Source organism: Columba livia, chromosome 2, assembly GCF_036013475.1.
Source record: "Columba livia isolate bColLiv1 breed racing homer chromosome 2, bColLiv1.pat.W.v2, whole genome shotgun sequence".
NCBI classification, from domain to species: Eukaryota; Metazoa; Chordata; class Aves; order Columbiformes; family Columbidae; genus Columba; species Columba livia.
In genome coordinates, this window is record NC_088603.1 from 57,005,185 (window position 1) to 57,024,165 (window position 18,981).

The 18,981-nt window shown below is 42.4% G+C and overlaps 2 protein-coding genes across 13 annotated transcripts in view; one reads left to right on the forward strand and one right to left on the reverse strand.

Annotated features, from left to right (window-relative positions):
* LOC102097407 (cytochrome c oxidase assembly factor 1 homolog) overlaps nucleotides 1-9,484 on the reverse strand; it is a 56,382-nt gene extending 46,898 nt beyond the window's left edge. For 2 of the 5 annotated variants that reach the window (XM_065052100.1, XM_065052098.1), the window contains exon 1: nucleotides 9,204-9,419. The gene's annotated coding sequence lies outside the window, so the exon portion shown is untranslated. Of the gene's footprint in view, nucleotides 1-9,203 lie in introns of all 5 variants that reach the window. The other 3 variants (XM_065052101.1, XM_065052097.1, XM_065052096.1) reach the window with 3 other exon arrangements.
* The window catches only part of BLVRA (biliverdin reductase A), a 40,750-nt gene continuing 27,399 nt past the window's right edge, over nucleotides 5,631-18,981 (forward strand). For 2 of the 8 annotated variants that reach the window (XM_021293028.2, XM_021293026.2), the window contains exon 1: nucleotides 13,670-13,819. Coding sequence is in view for 1 of the 8 variants with exons in the window: in XM_065052090.1 (XP_064908162.1) it covers nucleotides 6,252-6,265 (14 nt within the window). In the remaining 7 variants the exon portion in view is untranslated. Of the gene's footprint in view, nucleotides 5,808-5,829; nucleotides 6,266-6,505; nucleotides 6,989-13,665; nucleotides 13,820-18,981 lie in introns of those variants that run through there. The other 6 variants (XM_021293033.2, XM_065052090.1, XM_065052093.1 and 3 more) reach the window with 6 other exon arrangements.

Sequence of the window (18,981 nt, forward strand, 5' to 3'; positions counted from 1 at the left end):
CTGCTGGGAGGGAAAAGGACTGGGGATTGCCACCTCTCTCTCCTGGTGGTAGCAACTGTGAAATCATCCCCAGGTGTCACAGGGGGGAATCAAAGAGAGAAGTGGAACAAGTATGGATCCTGATCATTGTTGCTTTGGAGGAGTGTGGGTATAAGGATGCAAACAAGAGGGGTAGGAATCCCGTATGCCTGCAGTGGACTTCATGAGCAGAAAAAAGTTTGTGCCTATGCACCAGCTGCAGCACACCCACAAGCCAGTGGCTGTATAATCTATGTGCAAATAACTGCGTAGTTCCCCCATGAAAGCATGGGGCTGACTGCATTGAGTCTTAGTAGATGCACAATATATCTACATCAAGGCTGCTGTTTCTGAAGAGTTTAGGACTTATGATGCATGGCTGGACAGCACAGCACACACAGAGCTGCTCCTGCTTAGGCTGCTTCATGTTCTGTAACTGCAGTGCATGCTCATAGCATTATGTCCAGAGTTTCCAGACTTGCAGCAACTAGTTCAGAAGTGTCTGCTGCTCCCTACAGCTACCAGACATCTGGAAAGCCCAGACAGATCTATGAAGTCCTCAAAATCTGCCTAAATGTGATTTCCAGGTGGAAAGAGTAAAATGTGTCGGGAAAAAGAAGCCTGCAACATCCAGAAAGCCCTTTGCTACCTGTAGGAAAGCAAACATAGGGCAACAGAAGTTTCAGAATGCCTGTTCTGATGAACTGGAGGCAGGGCTGGAGCTCAAGTCTCACCTTCTTCACCTGGCTTCTCTACTGACTTGATTCACTATAACTCCATTTTACAACAAATTTGAGGGGACATGCTTTCATATAATGGATATATGAAAGGTGTCTTGCAGTTCAGCTTCACAAATGTTCCTGTTACTGTGGCCATCACAAAAGCTGCATAAGGAACTAACTTCAAGTCTAGACACCTGTGAAGAAAATAACTGTAAATGAATAAGAGGCTATGCACTGATGTGAGAATCCACCCTCCTCTCTCCTTTTTATGATGCTGGCTTATAAAATTAATTACTTACGTACCTCACAGAGACGCAATACTTAATTAATATTTGTTAAGTACTTTGAAATTCTGAAGGAAGACTTCATACTAGTGTGCATTATGACTAATACAGTGTAAAAGTAACAACAATGGTGTTGCTCAAGCAGAATGCTGGAAGGATATCTATTAGTTTCTCGTGTAAAAAGGGGAATGGAATAGAAGAAAGTTTAGGAAAACCTTTTAAAACTCAGTTATCCTAAAGGAAAATGGAGAAATGGGAAGAAGAGGAGCTAAAACAGTTTTCATAGGAATTTACTGCACAGCGTGCATTAACTGCTGCAAAGTCAGAGTGTAAGTGCCTACAGCAAAATCCTGGCTCCAGTCAAGTACACGGAAAATGTTTCAGCAATTTCAGTGAGGTGAAGATTGTTAGATTTTGTCATAATTTCCAAGACATCCATCCAGTGTCCCATACACAGGTTTGTGACTTTGCACAGTTGCTTGTTTACAGTTTAGGTTCAGGAAATAACCTCATCAAGCTAGGGCATGCTCACCATGTAAAAGCAACTGCTCAGCTTCTAATCGTCTTTCCACTACATCCCACACTTGGAGTAAATCTTTCCATTCTGTTTATGAATTTGGAACTGAGCTACCTATTTAAGTTTGTGGCAAAACTCCAATTAAATGGAAGCAGTACGGAGACCACTGTAGATTTTGTAACAAAGATGGGAAGAAAACACGCTGTGTTTAACAGTGGTTGTAACTCATATACACCCCTGGAGTTCAATTAATTTACTCAGAAGCCCATGGAATTTGTAATTAAGCCCTGACTGAAAAAAAAAAAAAAAGAAAAAAAAAGTAACAGAAATACAGACAACTTATTTTTTCAGAATTAGTTAGTCCTCCACACCTAGCAGTATAAAGACTGGTAGAAACATACTCCTCAGCACTTGTGGGTAAGGCAGAGTTAAGGAGCACATTTTTCAACTGAAAGGTTTGCACCTGGGAGGCTTGAAGGAGAAGGGCTATAAAGACTAGCAGGTGATAGGCATCAAAGACAAAGTACCTGGGAGCTTCTAGCATTAAGAGAAGTCATTTTACAGCAGGGTTCTACTGCTACTTTAGGAAGTGAAAATGTGCTAGGATACAAGTTGGTTTTTTGTGTGGTGGCGTTTTGCTTTTTTTAAAGGATTGAAGCCTGCTATTTGGTATAAGGGCTCTTGGTAAGCTGTTACTTGCCTTTTTCCAAGTGGCGTGTGATGGCTTCCACTAAGGATCTCTTCATGTACTCCTATAAAGCACAGGGAATCTTAGAGGTACTATTTATTGTAAACCATTTCTTAAGGTAGGCTTTCCCACTATGCTATATGAAGAAATATTGTACTACAGCAAACTAGCAATTCTAAAGCAGCTTTGTGTTTATGCATTTGCCATGACCAAATGTAATGATGAAGTTACATACAGCAACTTTCCGTCTTCACTTGTACTAGTCTGCTGTGTCCTTCTAATTGTACTGCAGGTTCTGAGGCACATAGGCTTTTAGTTTTCACTCTCAGTGCTTGTACCATGAATATACATATGCAGTAAAACCCAAGGAAATGTTCCTAGATGCCAGAATTAAGCTTAGATAGCTGCAGTTCTAATAACTCACATGCAGTTCACTGCTTTCTATTTAACAGAAGATTTTCATAAACTTATTGCAGCAGCTCATGATGTAGCTCTAAGTGCTGACAGTTGCTTTCCAGTCCTGGTAGAATAAGCAACATCATTCTTCCATCTAAACTCAGTAGTTAAAATAGGTTGGTGTATGGCCTACATCATGTTGCAGCTCTCTGGCTAAACACAGATGATGCTGGGGGCCAAGGCAAAAGTTCAAGCCTAAAGCTTTTTTTGACTAAAAGTTAAATGCTTGGTACTTGAAGTCATGTGCAAAAAGTGCCATGTCACTTGTTTAGACACATAGGCTGTGACTCTTTTCTCTGAACACTCATTAATAACGTGCTTACTGGACAACCAGTCCCATGAAAAATGACAAATGTTTCTTCAGAGTTTGCCTTTATTACGGTTGGAGATAATGGTGGGCAGGCAGTAGAGAGTAAAGATGATTCTGTCTACTGCTTGGCATAGCTGCTGTCAGGGAAGGCCACTGAAAGGATGCTTACTATGTGTTTTGGAGAGGTTGTTTTGTAGAGAGGACAGAAGAAAATGATACAAGACATCAGAGTATGCAAGGTTGTAAGTGAGCCAAAGACCTTTACTTGGTGATGTCTGCATTGAGCTGACAAGACCTGTAGGATTTTTCAGACAATACTGTTCCTCATTTTAAGACTTCAGGAAAAAAAAACACAATGCTGCTAAATAAGGTTTTTCATGGCTTGTTCTCCTCACTATATTTCCAGCTCCATTATCCTTGACTTTTAACCTGGCTAGCTCTGGCTTTCTCCTACTGGCTTATACTTTGTTACCCAGTAGGCTGAAGAGCAGCTCAGTAGCAATCTCTTAAGAAAACCACAGCTATATGGAAAGCATCTGAATTGCCTCTAAGAATATCTAATCAAGCCTAATAACTCTTAGCCTAGAAAGCTTTCCAGAGCAGGTTTCTGCAGTTCTTACATCTTTTAACTTACATTTATGTGCCTGGTTTTAATGCTAACACTACTTTTATGGTTCTCTTATGCCATGAACAGGACACAAATTCCTGCTTTCCTATTGATTTGTGCCTCTGGCAAGACTTGTATTCCTTTTACCTACAACCTGCCAAAGTGAGCTCTTGTTAGGCAGTCTAGTCACCCTGTATCTACAAACATCTCTGCATTCCGAGTATCTTCTTATTTTCTCTGACCTCCTAAGTACTCTAACATGTATTTCCCGGTCCCAGGTGAATGACTTTTCACATTACATTATAATGAACGCTGCTCAGATAGATAAGCGTGTCTTTTCAAGTAGTCCAGAACTCCGTGTACTGCTCTGCGTTTAAACCTTTGATTTGTGGTGTTCATCAACACCATGTAGCCAGTTGTAGAGACTTCTGTAGAGTGCTAAAAGACTGGAATGCACTAGTCTTGAGGTCTTTGGGACTGTGTTAGACTTCTGATGGATCAAACTTCCCCATGGATATTCCCTTTCCTTATGGGTCTTACTTCTGGGGGAGTTCAATACATCAATTTATAAATATTTTAATGCTAGAATGATCTTTTTTATAATTACTGCTGATTATATCTATATCAGGAATAAGTACAGGTCTGTAAATCAAAATACATGATGCTGGGGGCTGTGTTCCCACTGTAGGGGTCTTGTGTGTGTGGTTCATTTATACTAGCTCTTGCCTGCTCTCACAGACTTTCCCACCTGTGAGTCTGTTAGGCATCCTCTGGTGGTGCAGTCTCTGGTGGTCCATCTTAAAGCCTCAAGTTCAAGTCAAAGCACAGTACATGGAGACAATCTGCTTCAAAAGCACACTCCTGGCTCTAACACATTTAACATCATCAAAGTGAATCTATGCTAGTGCTGGAGCATAGATCAACACCTGCCAGACAGACTGGGAGATTAGTGCTGCCACTAATGAAGTTAATCCGCATCTGGAGAAGGCACACAGGGATGTGGAAGATTTCTATCTCTTTGTTACTTAATGGGAGAAGCTTGCAAAACCATTCTTCAAAGCAGATACAGCTACAGATATGGAAGAGGAAAACATTCCCTGTTCACGTGCCTCCAGTTTGATCCATGAGAGGTCTAACAACATGATGGCAGGATCCATTTTTAGGTAATGGATAATTTCACTTACTATGTTTAGTGTAGCAATCAAATTAATAGCAGGAATGAGTTTTTATTTGGTGTAGGGAAGGGAGAGAAAGGTGGGGTAAAAGCCTCTAAATTTTCTGCTGTGTACAGGGGATATGTAGAGTACTCTGAGGCAGCTCTGGAAACAGGGACTATCTATTTTTGCTGGCAGTATGCTGTGCAATCACTTAATGAAAGTATGTAAATACAAAGAAAAGCAAATTACTCTGCCCTGGGAGAAGAGAGGGTGTTTAAATACAACTGTTATTACTGCTATGCAGTTGTTAAACAAAAACCACCACTGCCACCCCAGCAGATGAAAGTATTCTATCACTCAACTAAAGACACACTAATACCAGGAAGCATCACCCGAAACATGCTTAAAAGCAAATGTCATGTAAGTAGCTGGTGGTGCTTTTCAAGTTGCTCACAACAGGGAAAAGACCAAGAAGCAATGCTGGACTGACAACTGGAACCTTGTTAGTAAAATTTCAAGTTTTCTTGTGTATCAAGTAGCTTTTCAGAAGTACATACTCAAATCATTTCTATTCCTTATGGTATGCTGAGTAGAAAAAAGTAAGACTGCATATTCAAGAAGTTAGTTCCCACACTAGCTTTATGGTCATGTAACTGCTGCTTATTTCCAGAAACTAAGAAACAATACAGCCTTTTTCTGCAGCCTCCTCAGTTATGCAAAATCACAGCTCAAAACTGTAGACTGAGTCACTAACAGCATTATAGACAATTAGAAAAATTCAGCTAAGTTCCTTTTTTCCCGCCTCTTCCTTCCTCCTAACTTGAATATGCATATGCAAGCATTTCAAGATCAAATGTTTGCATGCATCTGTTGTTGACTTCTGTTTCTGTGGCACTTGTACAGTTTGGAGTTGGACAAGCCTGCACAAAAGTAGGCTAGAGCTGATGTGGCCTTCAGATCTGTATCCCTCCTAATTCTCAGAACAACCACAAGTTGGGCTGCTACCGAATCGTTCTCAGAGCTGCTCTAAGGGTTTGCTACAGACCAGGTAAGGTAGTTGTGAAGGGTGCACTCGCCCCCTTGACCAGACTGGCGATGGTTTGGTGCCGGCTCCAAAGGACGCAAAGGCCTGAGCTAATGCCAATCCATGAACTCCTCTAGTTCACCACAAAGGAGCAGTGATACAGGGATCACTGATGCCTATGAGCCTGAACACCGATCATGCGGTAGACGTATGAATAGCGAGTAGCTTTTCCAAGACTCATTTATCAAGGAACAAAGGAAGCTGTGGGTACAAGGAGTCTCGTGTGTACCTTTCCACCACATATGATTTGACTACAAGCCGACCACTTTAATCTATAAATATGACAGCCTACGTGAGCCTTCTTTGAGCTCTCTCTGCTAGGCAGCGTGGCTGCATGGTGGTGATCTTCCCTTGAGCTGCTGGGACACCTCTCAGGGTTGCTCCTCAAGGCAGAGAAACCTTTTGCCAATGGCGGATCTTTGGTAAGTGACTGATATCATGATACCCTGTAGTACAGTAACTTTATTTTTGCCTTGGTGAGTTTGATTGCATGCTGAATTTATACCAATGGGACGTTATAAAACTATGTGGCTACTCAGTATTAATCATTAGAACCTCTGTATTCCTTATGTCTCTACTCTTAGACATAAACTGTTGATCCAGTCTGGGACTAAGACTGGACATAGATGCACCTAGGCATTTAGAAAGCAAGAGGGTCCATTCTAAATCGCATGACTCAATGGGGAGGGTTTTTCTTACGCTTTGCATCTCCAGTCTCTGTGCACATCATTCTAACTTGAGGCTAATTCAATTTTCCTCTGTGTATTTCCTCCATTGCATTCATTGGACTCTGTCAAATTATTATTTAACCACAATAAAACATATTGCTGCTTCTTTCTTTCGAGTGAGATGCATTCCACTCATCCATGACAGTAGTACAGGCAAAGAGAAACTGCTGTGCAAGGACGATGCCTGCACAGAGCTGTTATTTAACAGATAAGTTTCATTCACCTGTGCTGGCTTAACTGTGGCACTTGTAAAAGCAAGATCAAGTGCCCTAACAGCCATGTTGTTAGGTAAGACATGCGTGGGCCTGTCTCTTTGTGCGAGCTACAACACCTCAGGTGCCTTAAGTGTAGCGAAAACAAACCCCAGCATCATCTCTTCCTCCTGCTTGGTTTTATGTTGTGGTTACAGCTGCAAAGGTAAGGATGTTATTTTGCTCCTTTTGGCATTGAGTCAAAACTCAGAAGTTTGTATTAGAAAAGTGGCCTGGAAAGTACTATATTAACAGACATGCAAAGCCTCTGACTTCTGGGGAATAAACAGCTTTGAAGTAAAATATGTGCAGCAATAATCCATGCACACTTGATTAGTTTCAGAACTGCAAGAGTGAAGGACTACTTAGAAAAAGCTGTAAAGTAGTAATGAAGGGTTTGGGTTTTATTTTTTTCTTCTAATCCCAAAAGCTCCTTATCTCCATTCTCCATGTTTTTGATTCAATTTACATTGGTCTAAATTAAAGCTCATCTAACAAAAATTTGACACATTAAGTTTGATTAACCTCTTCACCCCCCTTCTTCCTCAGGGGAATAAATGTATCAACTTTAAAATTGCTACATTGCTTGTTTAAGATAAGTTTTCTTTGCAGTTTGTATTTATTGGAATTTGGCTGATTTGGGATATTTCAGTACCTTAAACTATTATGTTGAGACAGTGAGAGCAATAATTCTTGTTAAGTCTTAACTAGGACAAAATGATCTCTAGGCACTAAGCTGCCAGAAAGGCAGCATTTTGTTATCTGTCAACATGCACACGTCTGTCCCTACCACACCCTCAGTCAAGTTTAAGAAGAACCCTTAACATGGGCTCCAGCACGACAGGAAACATTGTTCTACTGCTCAAATTTGTGTCAAAGCTTAGACTCAAAACAAAGAGTAGGTGCAGTTTAACACTGCATTAAAGTTCAGCTGCGAGTTGCTGCTGGAAGGGGTACTCATGCTCACTTTCCATCCCTTCTGCTGGATTGTGCTGCTGTGGTGTATGCCAAGTCTACAAAACCTCGATGCACAGGAAAACTAACTTTCAAAAAGCCAGCTGATCCCTAAACCTGATAGAGGTACAGCATGATGTACAGCTGGGCAGTGGAATAGGGCCATCTTGCTGTCACAGCCTGCTATTGCTCCAGACTGTGAGGCTGACCTAACAGGGGCTGCTCATTTTACAGTTCAATGCTTCAGTTTATCAAAACCTGGCATTAAAAGAAGCAATCCAGCCCACTCTTATACCTCATGCTGCATGCTCCCTTCTTGTACTTTCAAGAGTTAATGTAAATCGGCAGAAAGTAACTGATTTGAGTCAAAACCAACTAAGCTGGAGGGCTGAAGGAGCTAGCCTCACCAATCAAAAGGGACGGCAAAAGCCTTGTCTGATCTAGTTATGGAAGCTATCTTAAACTGGAGAGTTTCGATTTTTTTTTTTTTTTTAAAGAGAAAGAAACATAGCAATTCCTCTTTTTCATTGTGTTAGAATATTAAACATGCTCAAGACAACTTGATCCCTCCTCAAGTTGTACCAAATGCGGAAGTAAATTTACTATAGTTTTTGTACTATGTGGATAAGCTACTGAAACCGACTTGCTTTACAGTTGCCTTGTTTCTTCAAACTTCTGATACCTGTGGTTCTGTCACCAGGTTTTCCAGGGCTCAGAGCACTGTGGGCCTGTACTTGTTTTAACTTTTCCTTGGGCTGAGGTCCGGTTTGCCTGCCGTGCCCCTTGGCCGTGGGGCAGAAGTGATGGCATCCCGTGCCTCCCCCATCTCAAACCCACCTGCGTGCGAGCTCCCTTGGGCACTCCCTTCTCTGGAAATGACTTTTAAATAGATGAAATCAGCATTAGAGGAGCAGCTTGAATACTTTATGCACATCAGGCTTTGTTTTTACCTTACTAAATAGATTTGCCTCACACCCCACTTCTAAAAGCAGGTGAGCTAACTTAAAGTGCAGTTATGTCAACGTGGCCCTGGTAAATGCACTGTGAGATGATGTGTGTATAATTATTATCCTTGTTCATCCTCTTATGGGTCTTAGACTCCTTGCTTAGCAGGCCTGTGGCCACCTGGCTGCACGGCTCCCCTCACCGTGATGACACCCGGTTAGTACCTCTGTTTTCACCCCTACCGCCTTCCTAAGTGTCTGCTGTTTCCTGTACTTATTCACAGAGCCGGAGGAGCCCTGTTCGACCTTCCCCAGTGCAAACTCACCCCCGCGCCCCCTTCCCGCTGCCCCACCGCCCCCTCCCGCGTCGCCATTTTGGGCAGCGCCGAGCGCGCCGGCGGGCGGGGGGGAATTCACTCGGGTACCCCACCGCCCACAGGGGCCGTGACCGCGTCCCGGGCTCGGCTGCCCCTCCCCACTCACGGCAGCGGCGGTCAGCGGAAGCGCTCACGCGTGGGCCGTGGGGGCCGCCATTGCCGCGGCCTGCGGTGCCGGCAGGGCGCGGCAGGGGGCGCTGCCGGCGGCCGCGGCTGAGGGGAGGGCGCTGCGGCGGTTGTGGCGGCGGCTCTGGCCCCGCTGTGTTCCGAGCAGGGGGTGATTTCCGAGGGTCCTCTCCTCGGAGGCACGGCTGGAGGGTTCCTCGGTCTGTGCCTCGCCCGTTTTGCGGAGGTGGCGGGTGTCCCATAGCCGTGGGCTCGGCTATGGGGGGTGAATAGGGGGAAACTTGTGAGGAGACGGCTGCGGTTCCCAGCCGCCTGCCATGGCAAAGCGCGGGCCTGCCTGTAACCCAGATCCTGTCAGCTCCTCAAGACAAACAGTGTTCCCTGAAAAGAAAACAAACAGTTTCAGAACAAATATGAGGCCTTGGTACTTATTTTCAAAATGTCTTTTAAGCTCCAATGATTGTTTGCTGCTACCCTTATCTACAGTCATGCTGAATAAACCTGTTGCTAAATGGAAAGTTAAATGTATTCACGAGGTGTTAATGTCTATATCTTATTATTTGCAGTCTCTCAGAGAAAGCAAAATTAACTACAAATAGTGCTATGCCAGAACCTGGTTTCTAGACCAACAATGTTGCTTCAGCATGCAACGAACTGGTTCATTCTAAAGCGGTCACAGTTGTGGACAAGAGGTTTTGTATTTGAATATGGTATGTCTTTTGGTCCATGTGAAAACAAGTTTGAATGTTAAATATTTTCTGACACTTTGGAGTTACTGTTGCTCTTCCCATTTTCTTTAGGTCAACATATGGTTGATAACAAAGCGCGGGCCTCCCTCTAACCCAAATCCTGTCTGCTCCGTACAGATAATCCCAAATACACCTGAACTTGCTGCCTAGTTCTGAGATCTGCTCTCTTCTGTGGTGGTTTATTATTTTCCAGGCCAAGCCCCAATCGGGGACACCATAAAAACGCTCTTCTGCATTAAAATTGGAAAACCCAACAATTTCTGTAAGTGTCCAGCAATCCCCAAAGATAACTTTCTGGATTTTATCTGATGATCTGATTCCCTACACCGATGTGCATATTTAACTTGATTACTGCTGTCTTTATCTTATCTTTTTCATTCCGAATTTATCCCTCATCATTGTACCGCATAAGCCAAAGCCACGGTGGTGTTTATTTAAGCAAGTTGTCCAGGGCTGTCACTGAGCTCAGCACGCAGGCTGTAGCATTTGTAAAGTGTGCGTGAGCACTGCTGGATTACAGGGCCCCAAGTCTTGACTCACAGGTTCTGATTAATCTGAAATTAAGCCATGAGTGTACCAATAGAGTGTATTTCACTGCTGTTTCTTGCTCCGTTGTACCTGCTTTCTTATTTATTGTCTGTGCGTCCTGGCTGAGGAGTCGAATCAGCCATTCTTCTCAGGGCTCTTGCCAAGCCAGTTTCTTCTATCATCCAAATAGTTTCCAGCTTTTTACCTTTTTTTTTTAATTTTGGTCTTACCATTCTGATTTAATGGAATATTATGCGCTATTGAATTATCCCAAATAAAACCGTTCCTTCCTGTGGAGGTCTTCCAGTGGTTGCTAGTCAACCCCTGTTGTCACAATAATGATTATATTGTTTTGCATTGCTTAGTTGTTCCTAACAAAATAATTGAGAAGTGGGAGTTTGCTAGGTTGTAGCTGAAGTTAATTAATACATCTGCTTGCTAGGACTTGTAACACTCGTAGGACTGTGGAAGGTGAGAGCAGGGAGAAACATGGCATGGAAAAAAAAAAATCAGCAGAACAAAACGATGTGCAGATATGACAAAAAAATGGACCATGAGAAATACAGGACAAAAAAGGGAACGGGTGACCTAGGCTAGTGGGAAATCTTCCTGCGCTCTGCTAGAGGCTGTTTTGTATGCAAAGCTGCAGGTTTTTAACCTCTCTCGCCTCCTGCCTTTCCACTAACATCCCTTCTTTGTGGGAACCTGTTGTCTTTACCTTCAGGGGTGGTCTGACTCCCACATACCCAATTATTCTCTAAAAAATCTATTTCACACATTTCAGACGTGAAGAAGGATTTTGTGCCAAAAACTTGTCTGTTGTTCCCAGCTATGCCTCTGTTGGCCTAACTACCCCTTGTAATTTTTCAATGATGAAAGCTATATAATATCCATCCAATTTTAATGAAGTTTTATTGTTGTCGAAAGGCACTCGTTATTTATAGATACTCACTCTGCTATTTCCATATGGAAAGAGAAACACACTGTGTAAGATATCAATATAGCAGTAGAGCTATGTCCACGCTGGGGGATATTTCCTGCTGCTTCTTCCAAGGCTGGCGTTTGCCCCTGCCCATTCCCACCACCCTGGGGACCCTAGCTTCTCTTGCCATGCCAGCTGCTCATCTCATGGCCACAAATGGCTCCCCTATGTCTCATTTCACCTCTGGAGGAGCTGCTCCCTCCACCTCCTGAATCTTGACCAGGTATGGAGTTCAGTTAAATTTTGGGTTTGTTATCTGGCTGCCTGAATAAATAAACAAATGTGTGGCAGAGCAAGCTCGAGGCGGTGTACAGGTATCAAACAGCAAGTAGTTACCTGGCTGGTTTACGCTAACCTAACTCCACAGTGTGCTGGAAAGAGGCAGAAAGGCCCTCCTGTTTGGCTGTATTTTGCCACTCCCGCTTGCTTTTGGGAGCTGATCAATCTGGGAAGCATTTTTTTTTCTCTTTGTACAATGTTAATTAGGAGATTGGATAGGTCCTGCATCCTGTAGAACACGTGGCTGTACAAATGTGAGCGCTGTTAATGAATTTAAGGGCTCCGAGTTACATCTGCCTCTAATCACTCCCACATTCATTCTTTCATATGTTCTGCCTTTCATTATGGTTTCCTATCATGCTAATTGATTCATTACTTTCTGCTAAGCATACAGTTGCTGTGCTACTCATTAGCAATCCTGTATGTTGAACTCATGATGTATATCTTTAGATGCTGTATCTCCTGGTCTGCCAATGCAATACCATACATATGTTGCAGACCACCATTCATGCTTTGATGGACTTTAATATTTCTGCTCCTTAGTCTTGTATGGAATTCTTCAGTCACTCACTGGAATTCCTCCTTATTGCAGTTATGTAACAACTGTAATTAGAGCTGCTGATAGGTAGATAATACAATGTGTACAATGTACAATAATACAAAGGTAGGTAATACAATGTGTTTGAGAGCGGAAGGAAAGAATTCTAAAACATCCTGTGACATATCTGAAACATCCAGCATAGTAATGTCAGTATAAAACCCATGTTCGGATGAAGTTATGTTAGACCACAGAAGTTTTGCATGAGTTAAAACTCTATAACTGACTCAGAAAATGTCACTTTGGAAAAGCAAATGTGGCTGGGAGGAGGCCAAGTGAGTTCTTGAAGTCTTGCTGGTAAGTTAATTGGCCAGAAGAAATTAGTGGGAAAAGATGGAAAGCAGAGTGTAGCACTCTTAAAATTTCTGCAGATTTTCTGAAAAATAAATCAAGAAATGTAGAGCTGCACTGGATTTTTAACTTTCATAGGAAGAAGTCAGACTGCTTAAGGTATTACTGCTTACACATTGCATGCCCCAAGATTTGCCAGAAACAGGTTGAATAGAACACACTCAGGTGCAAAAATAGTTACTGATTTCTACAGCTGTTTCTATTGAGGTAAACGAGTACAGAATGTGATCCTTTGTATGTGTAGTCCCAATGTGACACAGTTTTAGGTTCCATCAAGGTCTGTAAACGCCCAGCATCGGCATGGTATAGAATAATCTGTGGAATTCAGACCGTCCTCATTCCATACACTGTTTATTTCAGGAGCTACTGGCCTCGGGGAAAATAGCTGCAGCCTCTCGGGCTTTTATCTTCCAAGCCCTGGATGAAGCAGCTGAATGTCCTGTCGCATGTAGATAAGAAATGGCAAGTAAAGAGGCTGGGGTTAAGATCTGGGTAAAAGGTGCCTCTCCAAGGAAAAGCTGGTGCTTAAGCACAGTAGGTAATGGGCCAGGAAGCAATCCCTGTAGGAAGGGAGACAAATAGTCTTGAATAAGAGCTTGTGTAACATCTGTCCTGGGCTGTTCTAGCGGCTGCTATCTGTATACCGCCTGCTTGGGGGGAGACAGGCACAGGAGGGTTTATTTTCAGCTTGGCACTGCTGAAACTCCCAATTTCCTGAGCACGGGCTCAGCCTATGGACACTGCTGATGTACCGGTATCTGCAAGCCGTTGCGTGACTGGGCTCTGGGGTGACCGCTGCGTGGGCTTAACCGGGGTCTTGTACGGGTCTCCAGGGAGGTTTCAGCCCCTTGCTAGCCATATGCAGCTTTCTAGGTGTTCTCTAAGAGAAAGCACTCAGCTCCAGTGCCTGGACCAGCCTTTCTGCAGCTGCTCCTGGCTATAGCCCGCCCCTATAGAGTCCTTATTGGATTCCTGACAGAGGGGGTGTTGCTGCACTGATAGCAGCCGTGCATTGATATGCGGGAGCTGCGAAGGGTTGTATAAGAAGGAGCTGCGGGGAGCGGAGGAGAATTAAACAGGATCACATTTCTCCTCTGTGAGCTGAAGAGGTTAGTGACTATTACTTAATCCCTGCTAACTGTAATTAGAATTTGGAAGCACCGCTTTCGTCTTCTGACCCCCCCTCCTTCCACCCTTCCCAGGATTGCTTGTCACCAGCGTTTCCCCCTCGGTTGTGAAGGAGTGGGGCAGTCCTGCGAGTCAGGCTGTCCTCCCTGCTCCAAAGGCACCCACCACACCAGAGGGACAGGCCAGCACTCGGGAAGGGGGTGGGGAACAGAGAGAAAAGAGAAACGGAAAAGCCCTTGGTTTGGAAGAATGTTCAAGGTGGAGTGAAGCAGCACCTTGTACATGATGTGGAAGTAGCCAAGTAGCATCATTGCGTGGCCAGAGCACTGCATGGTGAGAGCATGAGAGGTCATTTAAAACCCTCCCTAGAAAGTGTCTTCTGGGCTTGTGTTCACAGATGCTGATCTTCCTCCAAATCGTGTTAAAATCCATGTTTACTGCAGATGTTTGACACCCCCTTCTGAAACAGACCATTAGCCTTGCTGTGCCTCAGTTTACCCATGCAAAAAGTGGAGATAATATTTTCCTTTTGTAAAAGGAAGTGGTGGGGCCATATTCCAGTCAGCCTTTGGTGGGAGAAAGGTGGTTCTTACGTCCTCAGATATGGTACAGAATCTGTATATAAAACACATTGACACTTTGTTAATGATTATTTTATGGTCTAGTCACAGCTACTACCAGTCTCCATCTTAAAAAAAAATGCATCAAGGCTCAGTCTACACACAGAAAAAAGAGGCTCAGCTTTTATGTAACTCTCCTGGCATCGTGCTGGACTTCTGTGTTAGAGCTTGTTCAAACAAAACAAGGTAATGTTAATTAGGGCAACAGTCTATTTAACTGATTTTGTGTGAAATAATTTTTATCAAACTCCTTGCACTGATTTGCCAAATTAGTTCTCCTGGAAAGAGGATAGTCATTCAACTATTGGTCCTGTGGTTACACATGTGAACATGGAATGACACTGTGCCAAAAATCAATAACATAGTGTTTGAGCATCTTTCTGTCGTTCATGTTGATAAATGGGAAAATAAAGACAAATCTGTTTCAGTAGTTTAACTTGAATTTTATTTTTCACAAAATAAAAAGCAATAGGTAAATATTTAAAATTATTTTCAGCACTTTAACGTTAAAGTCTTACTAAAACCTGTTGCCACAAACAGGTCATGCAACTTAGATATTCAATAATTGATAGTAAAATGTTAATGATTGATATGATTCTTACCATTTCATCAGGGAACTTCCCATATACTGGAAGGCTGATGATACTGGACTTGTCCTGGATTTACATGCACATGGTCAACAGACTTTTTTTTTCTAATACCAACCTCACTGTTTCTTTAGACAGTGACTTGAGTTACCATTTATGAGCAACTGGAGTTTAAATCAGTGAAGTATGCTTTGTGTTATCCTTAAAGGAATGGCAATGCTTATTTTGTATAGCTAAAAAGGAGAATCAATCTTTGTAGTTTTCAACTTCTTATTTTTAGTATCCTCAGTATTTTCCGAATGTAGTTCTAACTGGTTGTTTTAACAACGACTGCCCCCCCCCAAAAAAAATAAAAATAAAATAAAATAAAAAACAAAACAAACAAACAAAGAAAAACCAACAAACCCCAAAGACCACCACATTCAGCTCTGAAAGACTTGATTTTAAATGTCAAAGGGCCAAACTTTTTTTTTTCTTTAATGAAGAATGTCTGCTGTATCCACAGACTTCAGAAACTAAACTCAGCAGATGAGAACAGGATGAGAAAGGGGCCACTTTGATCTCTTCACTAAAAATGAACCCTTCTTGTCAAAACAAGTGAAGGTGAATGGATAAATTAACTGACCAGTTTTCAATTTAAAACTGGATTCACTTTGAATCTTGCACATGAATTTCAAGACTTAGTAAGATGCAGGAGCGGAATGCTCATTGGCATTTTTGCTTTTTGATAATGACTCTGAAGTCACCTCAGTTTGATATAGTTTGTAGAGAGTATATTGCACTGTATGTTGTGCAGATTTGTTGTAAGAAGCTTTAGTGGGTGTTTTCTATTGTCACTGGTGTGGTCCATTGAAGGTCTGTCTGTGCTGCCCTCCTTGGCTAGGTAAGTGTCAGCCAGGCAACAGGAGATAAAAAACAAACCAACACTGGAAAGAAGTGGAAAAACTAGCAGAAAGAGCTTAGATGTAATAAAGCAGTGTTTGCAGTGGGAAAATAACTCCCCAGGAAAGGATTACCTGTGATTGACACAGTGGTACACCAACATCAACATATGCAGGACCAGGGTTAACGCATTCACCTCTAATTTTCAAGCAACTGTAGATTTTTCTGAAGCTTGTAAGTAGTGCACAGTGTAGTAAAAGAACTTATGTTATACTTGTACTGCACTTTATTAAGCAAGGTGCTAAAAAGGTTACTTCACTGACAGGGTAGAGAATGGGGCTTAGGAAAGAAAAACAGTCTGAAAGCCAAGGCACTTAGCAGCTTAATCCTGTAGTTAAAAAAACAAGACAAAACAAACACAAAAAACTCCAACACCCTGAGTGTATACATACTCTCTTGTAACTCAGTAGAACAAAGGTTGCTGAGGGCCTGTCCCCCTCCTCTGCAGTTAGCCTTGGACCATGGAAAGTGTTCCTATGCATGTGTCCTGGTTTAACCCCAGCTGGCAACTAAGCACCACACAGCCGCTCACTTGTTATCCCCCAGTGGCGTGTGGGAGTGAATCAGAAGGGTAAAAGTGAGAAAACTCTCTCTTGGGTTGAGATAAGGACATTTTAACAGGTAAAGCAAAAGTCACACACACAAGCAAAGCAAAACAAGGGATTAATTCACTCCTTCCCATAGGCAGGCAGGTGTTCAGTCATCTCCTGGACAGCAGGGCTTCATCACATGTGACAGTTACTTGGGAAGACCAACAGCATCACTCTGAACGTACCCCCTTCCTTCTTCTTTCCCCCAAATATATACTGAGCATAACATCACATGGTATGGAATATCCCTTTGGTCAGCTGGGGTCAGCTGTCCTGCCTGTGTCCCCTCAGCTTCTTGTGCACCTGGCACAGCCTCAGAAGCTGAGAAGTCCTTGACTGCTTAGCAACAACTAAAACATCAGTGTATTATCAACATTATTCTCATCCTAAATGCAAAACACAGCATGATACCAGCTACTAGGAAGAAAATTAACTCTATTCCAGCTGAAACCAGGACAGCATGTAAGGCTAAAGTGTTGCCTTACATCTTGAAAGTTTGTAGAATCAGTGCAACTGTAATAAAAACATGAATCTATGCATTTGACCTGTTTCTTCTCTGCTAAGCAAAAAGATCTGTGGCTTTTTATTTAACTGAACTTAAGTGTTCCATAGACTAATGTTGCAATCCAGACAGAGCTCTGCTGTGCTAATAAGAAAACATTGCAGAAAACACACCTGGCTGGGAAAGATAATGAAATGCATTTGCCAGTCCTGTTTTTCCAGATGATTGCAATCCACCACTTTAACAACACAAGTTCAACAGTGAGCATAAAAGAAGTTTCCTTTTTTTTTTCCTTCCTTCCCCCTTCTTCTCCGTATAGCAGTATAAACCAGTTAGAAAGACCATGTTTGGTACAACCAGCATTCCTATTATATTATAGTAAGTATCCTAAATGATAAATTAAAGGCTGCACTACACTGGCTAATAAAGCAAGCTATTCTTATGGCTCAAGTAACATTACTGTGTTTCTTAGCTTTCCCTCTTAGTGAAATGTGTGGGCAGAAAGGGATTCTTATTGTCTTGTCGTTACCTTTGTTCTGTGAATAAGAGCAAAGGAAAGCTGCCAGAAAGAATATGGAATTATTAAGTAATTCCATAATCCCTCAGTAAGAGGAGGAACTGGGACAGGATGTGAGAGGAAAAGTTGAGACCACAGCTGAAACACCATGGATGTTTTTTAGCTATGCTAGCAGCTATAAAGCTTTGTGAACCCTTCTGTTGCTAGGCAAAACAGCCTTTAGTCAGTATTTACTGTCTTTTGCAGTCTCCAACACAGATTAGCAACAGAAGACTGGTTAGTCTGTAATTTTGGTGATGAATTTAGAGACCACAGTGGCTTGCTTGTACTTGTCTTTGGAGTAATTTGCTAATTTTTCCCAGGCATAGCACAATGGTGTGCAGCTGGAAGTGGCATCAGCGTGTTTGTATAGATCTCTCTAAGTTTAGTCTTAGTGACAGATACAAATATATAAAGGACTGAGATTTTTTGTCCCCATTAAATCTGATACATAAAATTTGGATGGAGATGGCAAATTGTCTCCTGACTTCTGTAATTGACTAAAGCTATGATTTTGCGGAGGCAGAAATCCATGAGAAGCTCACAGGAAAGGGTAAAGATGGATTCTGTACTCGTGACAACTCACTGTCACTTGATGAGGCTGCAACTGGAGTGGTACACTTCTGGCGTTGAAGGTGACTATGGGCTTTGTCTGCATTCATTCTTGGTGTCCCATGTAAGACAGAGTAGGCCTGTTTTTTACATTAGTATGGAGTACTTGATTTGCAGTCTGAGTAACCTGGAGTGCAGTCTGTTAGAAACAGCCCTGATATGTTTTAGGTTTGTCATGCAGAAGTCAGCATAACTAGTACTGGTGACTGCTGGAAGTGTTTGATCTGGGAAACATGTTTTTCATTTGAACTGTGTAATCTTTTCAAATGGCAACATCTGAGCAAAACTTTGATTTTGGAATCTGTGTTACATTTACCACCTTGCATAGTAAAGTGGGATAGCTGTCTTTGCACTTAGCCCGATTTAGAAAGATAAGACATATTGTCTTTTCTTATATGCCTGGTATCTGTAATGAGGCCTTAATACTAGGATCTGTTGAATAAGGTTATTTGCCTGGCTCTGCTTACTGCTTAAAACTAACAGTATTCTGACAGGTGTTTCCAACCCAGTCCTTTCTGGGTGGGTCCTGGTGACAACCAGCCTGATGTAGTAATAGTTGCAACATAGGCATAAAGAAAACACCACAAAAGAACCATAAAAATATCCATGTTATATGATAAAATAAACAGGACTTAAGATGGATTGATGGTCTTCTCTTTTAGCGGAGAGAAAAGCTTCACATCCTTTTTCATCTTGCCTTCTGAGCAGGGAATGTGGCAACGTAATTCTCTGGC